We start from the raw sequence: 11,834 nt of genomic DNA, 5'->3' as shown, positions 1-11,834 counted from the left end.
CCGGGGGGTGCGCCGGGGTCGGGGAGCCGGGGGGTGCGCCGGGGTCGGGAGCCCGGGTTGGGGAGCCGGGGGGTGCGCCGGGGTCGGGGAGCCGGGGCCGGGGGGTGCGCCGGGGTCGGGGAGCCGGGGAGTGCGCCGGGCCCGCGGGGCTGGGAGCCGGGGGGTGGTCGGTCGGGGCCGGCACCCCAGGGCCCGAGCCGACCCAGGCTGGAGCCGCGGGGGGACCAGCCTGGGCCGCGCCTCTTCCCCCCGCCCCCCTTACCTGCTTCAGTCTTCCCGCGAATTAAATGTTCGCGGGAAGCAGGGGAGGGGGCGGAGACTTTGGGAGGGGGCGGAGTTGGGGCGGGGGCGTGGGCGGGGCTGGGGGAGTGGGCGGGGCCCCGGGGAGTGTCCTCCATTTGGAGGCACAAAATATGGTAACCCTACTACTGTCAGGGAGAAAAAAGAAAAGCAGCAGTGTTTAGTAGAGGATTTTTTTTCTTACTGGTTGAAACAAACAAGCCTCGTCATCCAGTTCACTTTTGGCTCCTATACACTATGCAATGCAGGTCCTGTGAATAAAACTGTTTCCACCATTTAGGCTATCGTTCTTCTGTGTATTTCAAATATAATTAAATATATTTGCTAGACAGCACTACTGCATTTTCCTATACATTCTATAAAGCCAGAAGATGTAATATGATTTAAGTTACCCTGGTTCACAGTCTTTAACTTTTTGTTACAAAAACAGCCCTAAAATTGTAAGAATTTTATTTCCCATTCTGTAACAAAAATCAAAATGAATTAATCTGGGGAACAGTCAATGCATCATTCACTTCCACTCATTCCCTCCACTTTGATACAGAAATAACGAGTAGATGCAGCACCAGTTCTCTCACAAATTCTATTTAGAGCTGTTTTGTCATGAAGACACTGGGGGCTCAATCCTACAAAGTGCACAACACACTCAATTCCATTAAAGTCAGTGGGAGTTGAAGGTACTTGTATTTGTAAAATGGTACAAATTAAACATTTGTATAAGGCACATCATCATCAGTAGGGTAAGGAAAAGAAATTTTAATATCCAGCTTCTGAAATTTTCCATTGTATTTTTGCAGTGTAAGCATTAAAGCTTATTTTAATTATTACAATGCAATCAGAGTGATTTTTTAAAAGTATAAAACCTTGATCTCAAAAGTATTGGCTAGTGGTCTTTCACAGCAGTTAAATATTGATTCCGCACATCTCCACAAAATAACAGATTGTAGTAGTTGGATAAGGGAAGGATGCAAGATTTTAACTATTTTAAAATGAGTCAAATTTGAGAACTACATGGCTGCACAGTTTTCACTTTGCTTTTTGAACTATGTAGTTTGTTTCTAAACCAAAACAAGCATGTTCTCTATCTTATTTTAAATAGCTTGACAATAATATTGTGATTCTATAAAAAAGCACACTCTAGTCTCATTAAAAATTTGCTTTACAATGTTCAAAGCTTTGCTGGCTTGAATTTAAGGTTGCTATTCCTTTGTATATCAAGGAGCGTTACAGGGGAACACCCCCTCCCACCCCGCCAAATCCTACAACTTCTGAAGCATGGAAATAAACATTTAAGGGTGGGTAGAGAAATATTAAATATTGCAAACTCTTGTGATTTTATCATAAATCTTGTGATTTTGGGGATATCTCCAGAAGCTGCAAACCAGAAATTGCATGAGAATCTCAGCTTTCATTTATTTAAAAACATTTCTACCCCTCATGGTTATGGAAAAAAGCTGATCATGAAGTGAGTGAATCCTAAAGTCTCAGAAAACAGAAGCGGGGCGGGGGGGGGGGGGGGGGGGGCAACACTGATGATTAAAAAATAACCTTATGATTTTAAGTCACTCATGATTTTTGAACACCCGAGGTAGGCAGTACTAAAATATTCAAAATCACTCATAGTTCATACATACAATTCCACTGTACTATTGTAAAATCAAATCACATATTAAAAAAAAAAAAAAATCTTAACTCCACCTCCATATACCTCTCTTGTCTCAGCCTAAAACACCAGACACACATTGCGACCCAGCTTAGCCATCCTACATTATCATAAAGACTACAAACTCTGGCAAACTACCAACCACAACATATGGCCACACGCAACCACACACCACCTCTAAGTTCACTCTCCCATAATTAGCCAGAGACGACATCATCTTTATGTTCTTATGGGCCCCATCATCATAGTACCTAAGCACTTCACAAATATATCTTGCTTGTTACTATCCATATAAAGACCAGAGATTTGAGCCTCCCCACCCACCTACCCCGCATGGTCTAGAGATTAAAATAGGTCACATCTTATTTTCCATGTACATTTCAGAAGCAATACACCTTTTCCCCACCCCACCATCCCAGCCATATGCAAAAAGTCAATCTGCTACATCCACTTTCCCTATAATGGCTGGAAATCCCACTATTCATCCTTTGAATAAGAGTCAAAAAGTCTGTCCCCTCCTGGACACAGTCTACATGTTCACCTACATCCAATCCACTCTATAAATACAGGCCACACACCTGTTCATCACAGCAAGATAGAACATTATCTAATTACCACACTAGAGAGAAGAGAGTCAACATGTTTACAGTATGTATTACATTTTGATTCACCATTAGAACTAGCCAAAACTTGGGATTTCTGGTTCACAATTTGCTGTGAACTGGAAATTCAGAAAACCTTTTGTTTCAGAAACACCAACCACGTGGCATTTCTGAAAATAATTATGCTCCTTAGGAGCCCATCTCAGGACTTCCAGGATCCCTGCTACACATCTGGGAACCAATCCCCAGGTTCCTGAAAGTTTTGGCATGGCGGGGCTGCCCTGCAGCCACAGACCCTGGAAGTCTGGGCTCCACAGCAGCCCTCCAGGCGATCTGGCAGGAAACCAGGCAAGTTTCCAAATGAAACCTACCTGATGGACAGGGTTCCATTGGAACGCTGCCTGTGGTACAATGAAAATTCATCGAATCCAAAGAGTTTCATGAAACTTTATGGGTCTGACAAATCTGCCTCTTCTCTGATGAGCTCTAGTCATGGTCAGCATACAAAAATATGGTTAGTATTATGTCTTTGCTCTCTACACAGCATTAAGGATAAGATGAAGCCATACGGACACAATTGGACTCCAAGTAACTGTATTTGCTACCTCCCCTCCACCCCCCAGTCAGAGAGTGAATCTCTCTCTCCCCGCCTCTCCATATATATATATATATATATATAAAATAAAATTTAACTACTCTGTTAGATACCTGCTGCTTCTGCAATTGAAGATATGAAGGCCCAGAAGAGGGCTCCCAAAGGGATGCTACCCAATTCCTATATACTACAGTTAACAGAAGCATATCCTTGCTAGATGGATAGTGGGAAGCCAAAGAGGGACAGAGTTACAGTTATTTTTTGGAATAGGTGATGTAAATGTTTTATATGTACACTTACCCAAGAGTTTTAAGGACCAAGAAAGTATCTGAATATTTTTCTACCTTCCCTTGTAAGTGAGCAGCTAAATAATTATACTTATTACTCTTATTAACAGTACTATTATATAGCACTTGTCATCAATAAACCTCAAAGTGCTTTCCGATGGAAGTATCATTATCGCCATTTTACATATGGAGAAACTGAGGCACAGAACAATGAAGTGACTTGCCTAACGTCACCCAAAAGTTTATTGGCAAAGGTGGGAATAGAATCCCAGGTCTGCTAAGTCCCAGTGCAGTGCTCTATCCACTAGGCTAGACTGCCTCATTGGTTAAGATTTATTTATTTTTTAACTCTAACATTCCTTGGTATACATGTGTAGCAGAGCAACATTAATTAAGATTGAGGAAGTTTTTTATTTAACTTCCCTGTTTACAAAAAACAAAAATAACAGCAACAAAAAACTTACTAGGCCAATATAGAGGTAGTAGCTCCACAGTGTCTTCTCTCCCGCCATTCCAAAATGCAATCTGGGCATGACTACAAGTCCCTGTTGCCCCAAGCTCACACTGTCCAGCAAAGCTCATGAGCTCCAAAGGATCTCTGGCTCCCTATGGCTTCCATTTTCTGGCACAGCTTTGGAGTTCTGCAGAATACCTGTGTTTATGGCTCCCCTCCTTTAGCTCCTACATTGCATATGGCAACGTATCTTCAGCATTCCCATGACCCCTCCACTTCTGCACAGACTTTATAAAGCATCTGTTGTGCCATGCAGACTTCACATTGGTATACTGTACATGCTTTAATTAAAGCTGCAAGGTCTATATTGGTACATAATTTTCAACATTTAAATTCAATTAGCCGATGCTTTACATGTTAGTGGTATGTGACTGTGTGTAAAGTTTGAAGATTTTCAATCAAGCTGTTTTTAGCTAGAGGGACGACCCTCTCCCCAAAAGTGGACTCAGAATAAAATGTCAAGTTTTTAATCATTCATAACTTAACAATGGTAGGAGTAATAGACTTCCAAGGTTCTGAACAAATGGTCTAGTGATCACAAAATTACTTACCCTGTGCAATGTTAGAAGTCAACAATTTTACACCTGTGGTATAATGGAACTCTCTACAGGAAACGTAAAGCTCCTCTGTGCAGGAGATGGTGCTTCCTCAGGGGCTGGCCCAAGACTGTGGAATGGACTTCCACAGGAACTAAGGACCATCACAAACCTCACCTTCTTCCGCTCCAAATGCAGGGTACATCTCTTCAATGTTGCCTTCTCTAGCATAAACATATAGCAATGTGTGTGTGTGTGTGTGTGTGTGTATATATATTATAAAAAATTCCAAAACACTCCACTGTGCACCCACTCCTCCACTGAGGGAAAGGATAGGAGAACAAACTCATGACAGAAGTTGTTATGATGCTTAATGCACTACTGGAAAGCACTCAGATAAGATGATGAGCATGGTATAAAACCCAGATAGAACAGAATAAATGGATGTGATGACAGGATTTATGTTGGAAATCAGGGCTCTGTTATAACTACAGATCTGCTGCTACAGAGTGTCTCCATATTGACAGTCATTTTTAATCATCTGTAGCTCAAAGACAGGGTAACCAATTTTCCTTTACACTTTGAAGAAAAAAATAGTGTGCCATTCTACAATGAAGCCATTGCTACAAATAAAGCCTACAAGTAATAGACAAACCACGCAAGTCTGCAAAGACCAGAACAGAACCCTGGTTCTTAAGCACCAGAAAAACCAATCTGCTATTCCTTGAGCTAAGAGAAAGCCTTCTACCTTGCTTAAGTACAGGAGGAACCTTAATGTTTGCTCTAAGCAGCAACCATCCACCAGAGGGCAAAGTACTCATACACAATAATCATTACAACAAATATTAATAAGTTTGCTGAATTACAACTTTTTGCCTAAACTTAGCCTTTGCACAATTTTGGAAGAAAATTTAGTCACACAGAAAGTTTGATGGGTTAGAAGTCATTTTTGAGCCACAGATACACTAAGAAACAAGTCAAGATTTCAAGTCAGCATTATGTCTTTTAAAATAACCTATTTTGTAAAGAGAAGACACATCATGACCAATTTTATTCAACCTTCACAGAAAAGTCCTCCTTATCTTTTAAAGTAAATGTGACAACTTTCAGCCCAAATCAATTCTAACAGCCAAAGTCATAGGGGGCTAAAATAAGGCACACAAGAGAAGTGTTTGCAATCTTAATCTCTCTCCTAATAGTAGTCCCAGTAACTACTCAAGCAGCAAATGATAAAACTGCCATATGGCTCTAAAAAGAATCTCACCTCGCACCTGGTCTGACAGTGCTTAGGGTGCTGTGTGAATGTGCAGGAGGTGAGGACAGGCAAGATGTGCAAGCCATCTAAAGAGCTACAGTTGTGGATGTATTCCCCTCTTTTGCCAAGGATGGTACTGCCCCCAATGCTAGTCAGTGTCCCAAAGCCATAATTGAGCCCTTAATAAACTGAAGCCTGATCCTGTACTCACATGAGTAGTCCTCACTGAAGTCAAACACTTGCATGGTTAAGGAACTGCCTTTGGTGAGTAAAGGCTGGGAGGATCAGGCTTCAATTCTGTCCAAGTATCACATGTAAATGCCAGCCTTTATTAGATTAGCATGGCAGCACCGGGACAAATCTGTGAATTGGATCAGCAGCAGAGAAACCAAAGCAGCATAAAAGGGTTTGGGATTTGTTATGGACTTCAAAGGCTGTTTAAAAACCTAGACTTGATCAAAACAATGTCTTCATTGTATTTTTCAAGTTTTCAGTTGGGTCACATGATCCTTTTCCAATTCAAATATCTGTTAACTTTAAATGCTGGTAGAAAAATAAAATCCAGTGTATTTAATGGATGATGATTGTCAGTGCTTATAAAAGTCAAGCATATCTGAGGCATAAAATGGACATAACCAGTCAGATATCCAATCTTCCAAACAATGGACCTCTAAATCCCAGTCCATACCATTTTACTATCCTTACCTATGGTCAGTTTTGGAGAGAGAGAGAGAGAGAGACTGACAAATGCTACATTATCTGATTGTTTAGTAATGTGGACCAGTATCTACTAACAATTAGGATGAGATCAGACTGATTTACACTATTGACCCAAACAGGATCTTAATCTGCTGTACCACCTAGTCTCACACTCCCTTTCAGCACTTTTTGGGCCTAGTCTTCCAAAGTGCCGATGGGAATTAATGATTTCAATAATTTCCATCCCACCATCAACCTCAGCCTAGATCAATCCACACAAGCGGTCCATTTCCTGGACACTACTGTGCTAATAAGCGATGGTCACAAATACCACCCTATACCAGAAACCTACTGACTGCTACACTTACCTACATGCTTCCAGCTTCCATCCAGGACACACCACACGATCCATTGTCTACAGCCAAGCTCTAAGATATTTGCTCCAATCCCTCAGATAGAGACAAGCACCTACAAGATCTCTATCAAGCATTCTTAAAACTACAATACCCACCTGCTTAGTCTCTAAGGTGCCACAAGTACTCCTGTTCTTTTAATGGGAGTTAAGAATGCTCAACACATTGCAGGATAGTCCCAGGGTTCATTTGTTTTGCTAACTGATAGCACTCATTTTCCTTTCGTAGCCATTACACTTTCAAAGTTTTTTTTTTTTAATACTGTGCTCTCCCTAGCCCCAGATCCCTTCCCCCATTTTTTTCTTATTGAAAGCCTAACGTACTAGCAAATAAGTGTATAAAATACACCATGCATTGGACAAAGTGACCAAAGTTCTTACATTTTGACAGAGCATGTGCACAGATTAACCCTTTACCTGTGCTTGCCCCTTTTGAATCCTAAAATAGCATGACACATTTGCAGACAACAATAAAAAGTGATTGGAGGGCTGATCCTTGCCATTCACAATGTATGGAAAAAGGGAGGTATTTTCTTGGATTTTATTTATGAGACTAATTGAACGCCACAGCTAACAGTGGTTGGACATGGCTTTGATACATTGCCTTGCAGCATTACAACCAGACTAACACAGGGAACCAGTGTGTGAGAAGTTTTAAGTGTTAACATAAACACAGAGTCAAGTTAATGCATCCAGGGAATGGTTTGCCCCCCACCCCCTTTCAATTTTGTTGCTTTTACCCTCCTGTCTAGGGAGGAATCAAGAGCTTCTCCTTCAAGGATGTTAAACAAAGACCTATTCTATCAATGTCTGGTTAACGTTAAAAATTCCATAGCACATACTTAAAATAAAAATAAAACATGAGGGGGAACAGCCCTGACATTCCGGCCAATACTTTTCCTCCATAAAATGAGTTAATATCAAAAAGGTCCTATGTGCTATTTACAAGCACATAATGGCAGCTATGTTTTCACTAAAGTCACAGTAAGAACCTGTATCTAATCCATTACTTCGTAGGACATTGTGAGATAGATAATACCATTTACCCCACTATTATCAGCGGGGTTTGGTGCTGTACAAACAAATGGAGTCACAGCGCCTGTCCAGCTGCAGCGTCTCTCCAAACATTGCTACTGCGCTCATCACCACAGTATTGTTATTTATTACTTGTATTGCAGGAGTAACAATGGACCCCCAACGACAGCAGGTACACAGAATAAAGGAACAGCCCTGCCTCAAAAGCTGACAAAATGCAGTGTTTTCACCAGATGCTAAGTCATGTCCTCCTCCATTCAGTCACTGTGACAGCACCTGAAGCCGAGAATGGTGCATGGAGTAACTGATTCAAGAAGGGACTTGTCACGGCGGACAAGGCAACTACTGACTACGCAGGAAGAAACTTCTGTCCTGCAACTGAACATGAAAATCAGGTGGCCGCAGTCATTACACCGGATCTCGACCTCAGCGTGAGGCTAGAGACACAGACACTCTGCAACAAGTTGTGCTGCCTGCCGCGGGGGGAGAGGGATTCCCACGTTCAGAGCAGCCGCCCAAGCTGCGCTCGGCGCAGCAGCCGCGCAAACGAAGACGGGCTGTGCCGAGCTGCCCAGTGCGCACACACGCCCTCCAGGGGAAAAATCCTCGTGCAAAGCAAGCCCTGCTCCTGGAGGGGCGAGCCCCGGGGCAAGCGGGACCCTGCTCGCCGGGCAGGGAGCTCCCTCCCACGGCAGGGGAAAGGATAGAAAACAGCTTTCAACAGCAAGCCGGGCACTCCCCATGAGCTGCCTTGTCAGGAGCGACCCCCCGCCCGCGACAGCCACCAACCCACCCACGCATCCTCACAACCGCGCGTGCTCAATACTTCACCGTCTGTCACAGTCACGTCTGCATCCTCCTCGCCCGGCTGCACCGCCAGCTGGAGCGCGCCCTGGTTGGGGCTGGCAAGCTGCAGCCCCCCCCGCAGCTGCTCCTCGCTCACCAACAGCAGCTTCACGCTGTACTGCAGGAGCTGGTGCTGCTGAGGGGCAGCCATGATCCCTGCCGCCGCCCAGCCTCTGAGCTCAGGCGGCTGCCGCTGCTGCTTCCCCGGCCCGGCGCGGCGCGCAAGGGAGCTGAGGAAAAGGGAGAGACGGCGGCTAGGTTTCACTGATAAACAAGTCCCACAAAGACACCTCCCGGCTCTTTCTGGCATTGGCAACGCAGCATTCTCCCCTCCCTCCCTGCCTCTACAAAGCCGGCTCAGCCACTAGCAGTTTCCCAACCACTTGGGGTGAGCCCTGTTTGGCGACATCTCGGCGCTTGCAGCAAAACAGTGACATCTCCTGGACACCGGCGTGGCTACACCTGCGGACTGGAGGGCAGCCATGGCTTCCCCCACGACTCTCCAGGCAGCCGTGCAAAAGCCCGGCTCACGTGAGCAGCCCCTCGGTGGAGACGCATCGTGAGGCCTGGTTCAGTGCATCTCAGCCTCCTGAGGAAGGATTTTGTGATGAAACATTTAAAACCCCTTTTCCCATCTAAAGCACCCACGTTCCGAATGCAGCAGTTTGCCCAAAAGCTGGGTGATATGTGAGTCACTCAGAGCAGGGTGTCAATGAAGGTCACAGTTAACATTCTAAATGTGGGAATTTGAAAACAGCAAAACAGCTGGGGGTAAGGTTCCTTGACCCCAGCTTTTCATATTTTGGGGAGATAAGAGCAGTAGGGGTGGAAGTGGTTTAAATTGGCCATGTCCAAACTAGACCCTATTTTAAAAATTGTATTCTGGACTTAATTTTTGTGCTTTTCAGAATGGTTGTGAAGCTTGCCAAGACATTCAAAAATTCTCTCCCCTGGCAGTGTAAAAACTGTGGGCATTCAGCATGTAGCTTGTTTGCCCTATGTCCACTGAGAACTAGGAAAGAAAAAGAAAAGAACCTCTTTATTTGGAATGTAGTAAAACACAATAAGGCTTCAATCCTCTAAACTCTTAGAGTGGAATCCACAAAGGGATTTAGGGTGCATCTACACTGCAAAAGGAGACCTGTGGCAGCCAGTCTCAGAGCCTGGGTCAGCTGACTCAGGCTAGCAGTTTAGACAGCAGGGCTTGGGTTGGAGCCCAGGACCTGAGACCCACTCACACTTGCTGGGTTTCATAGCCCCAGGTTCCAGTCGGGCCCAAACATCTCCATTGCTATTTTTAGTCCTGTAGTGTGAGCAGGAGTCTGTTGATCCAGTCCCTGAGACTTGCTGCTGCAGGTCTTTTTTGCAGTGTAGGCATATCCTCAAGCGCTGCAATGCTGAGCAGAGAAATGCCTAGAAAATCACATGTACAACACTGCTATCCCTGTGGGTGTCCTAACCACTGACTAGAGTCATTCTCTCTCTCTCTGCCCCAATGACCATATAAGTATTTATCCACAGTGGAACAGTCATTGGGCTACAGAGTGAGAATGACTTTGTAATCCAGTAGTTAGGACAGGAGGTGGGAGTTGCCGAGTCCAGGCCCCCTGCTCCAATCACTATTTCATTATTGATCCACAATGGAACAGTTTCAATAGGAGATGCTGTGGGAGCCTCACATCAGAATATCCCATAAAACAGTGGTTAGAGCACTCTATTGAGAGACGGGCGAGATCCCTGTTCAAATCCTTTCCCCCTTCCGGCAGAGAGAGGGGAATTGACGGTGGGCCTTCGACACCCCCGGTGAGTGCTCTAACCACTGGACTAAAAATTAGAAAAAAGTTAAGTGCCATTTCCTCCTCCTTCTTTGGCTGGATTTTGAATGGGACCGAAACCAGTAGGCATGCTCAGAGGCTGCCCACCGGATCAAGACTCGCACATGACTTAGGTTGCAGAACACACCTCTTCCCCCAGTTTGTGAAGTGTTCTGGGGCTCAGGCGAGAGAAAGGCATCCAGATATCTAGAGTGGGGCTGCAGTGCACACACACCCCAGTATCTAAAACATAGGCACCTAGTGAGTTTAAGTGCCTACAGGGTTAGGCAGCAGCCAAGTGGGAGTTTCATAGATTGCAGCAGTATTGTGCATGGGGACTTAGGCACCAAAATTGCTTCATGGATCAGACATGAGTATGGTTGTGCACACAAGCCACCCCATTCACTTCAATGGACCTACTTAAATGCAAATCAATAATATGTGTAAGTTAACAGTATGCCTAATTTGCAGCACTGGGGCCTAAAATCATATACTCAAACTAATTTTTAAAACATTAATAATTATTTTAGCATTCAGATAATTCTCAATTGTTCATATGCAAGCTTATTTTAAATGAGTTTGTGAGAATGATTTAGTAAGATAATGTATCAAATGATTTACTAAAATCCAAATAATTCAGTCATTTTCTTCCCTGGTGTTTCTCCTTTATCCTCTTTGTTTCCAGAGAACTAATCAATGTAGCCAGAGTGGTGACCAGGAGATGTCACTATTTTGCTGTAAGAGCAAAGTTTTCACTGAGCACTTTTCACTCTTGACAAGAGAAAAGTGCAAGGACATTATTAGTGAGAAATTTTTGCTGTAAAAGTTAGGTGCAGGGATTGCATCATAGGACAAAAATGATTTATGATTTTATTATTGACGGTAAACTGTAAACTTTAAAAAGTAAATTAACAGTTTAAAATCCTAAACTAGAAACACAGCATGCATGTAGACTTGAAAATGAGAAATAAAGGCCAAATTCAGTTCTATATGTTATAAGCATAGCAATGGGCACTTAAACCACTACTGGATTTTAATATAAAAAAAACAAACAACCCCTACAAAAAACAAATCCCCATATAATTTGCAGCTCATTTGAGAGGTTCCATTCTCTCCTTGATGTGTGGATGTACGTTCCCCTTCTTGTCAATGTGAGTAAAAGGCAAGCATGAAGACTAGAGAAGGGAATTCACAGTATTTCCTTTAAAATATTATTATAGCAGAATTATTTCCCAAATGTGAAAATTCTCTTTTGCAATGAAAATATTAGTGGCAG

At 43.6% G+C, this 11,834-nt stretch overlaps 1 protein-coding gene across 3 annotated transcripts in view; it reads right to left on the bottom strand.

The window, feature by feature from the left end:
• Positions 1 to 9,110, bottom strand: part of LOC117878662 (histone-arginine methyltransferase CARM1-like) — a 125,993-nt gene extending 116,883 nt beyond the window's left edge. For 2 of the 3 annotated variants that reach the window (XM_034772987.1, XM_034772990.1), the window contains exon 1: positions 8,730 to 9,109. In XM_034772987.1, coding sequence (XP_034628878.1) covers positions 8,730 to 9,054 — 325 coding nt within the window. In that variant the 5' untranslated portion in view covers positions 9,055 to 9,109. Of the gene's footprint in view, positions 1 to 8,729 lie in introns of all 3 variants that reach the window. The other variant, XM_034772989.1, reaches the window with a different exon arrangement.
• Between the last annotated feature and the right edge of the window lie 2,724 nt (positions 9,111 to 11,834).

The sequence above is a fragment of the Trachemys scripta genome, chromosome 6, assembly GCF_013100865.1.
Source record: "Trachemys scripta elegans isolate TJP31775 chromosome 6, CAS_Tse_1.0, whole genome shotgun sequence".
In the NCBI taxonomy this organism is placed as follows: Eukaryota; Metazoa; Chordata; order Testudines; family Emydidae; genus Trachemys; species Trachemys scripta.
Note: the sequence above shows the minus strand (reverse complement) of the source record. Positions and strands in the feature narration are given on the sequence as shown.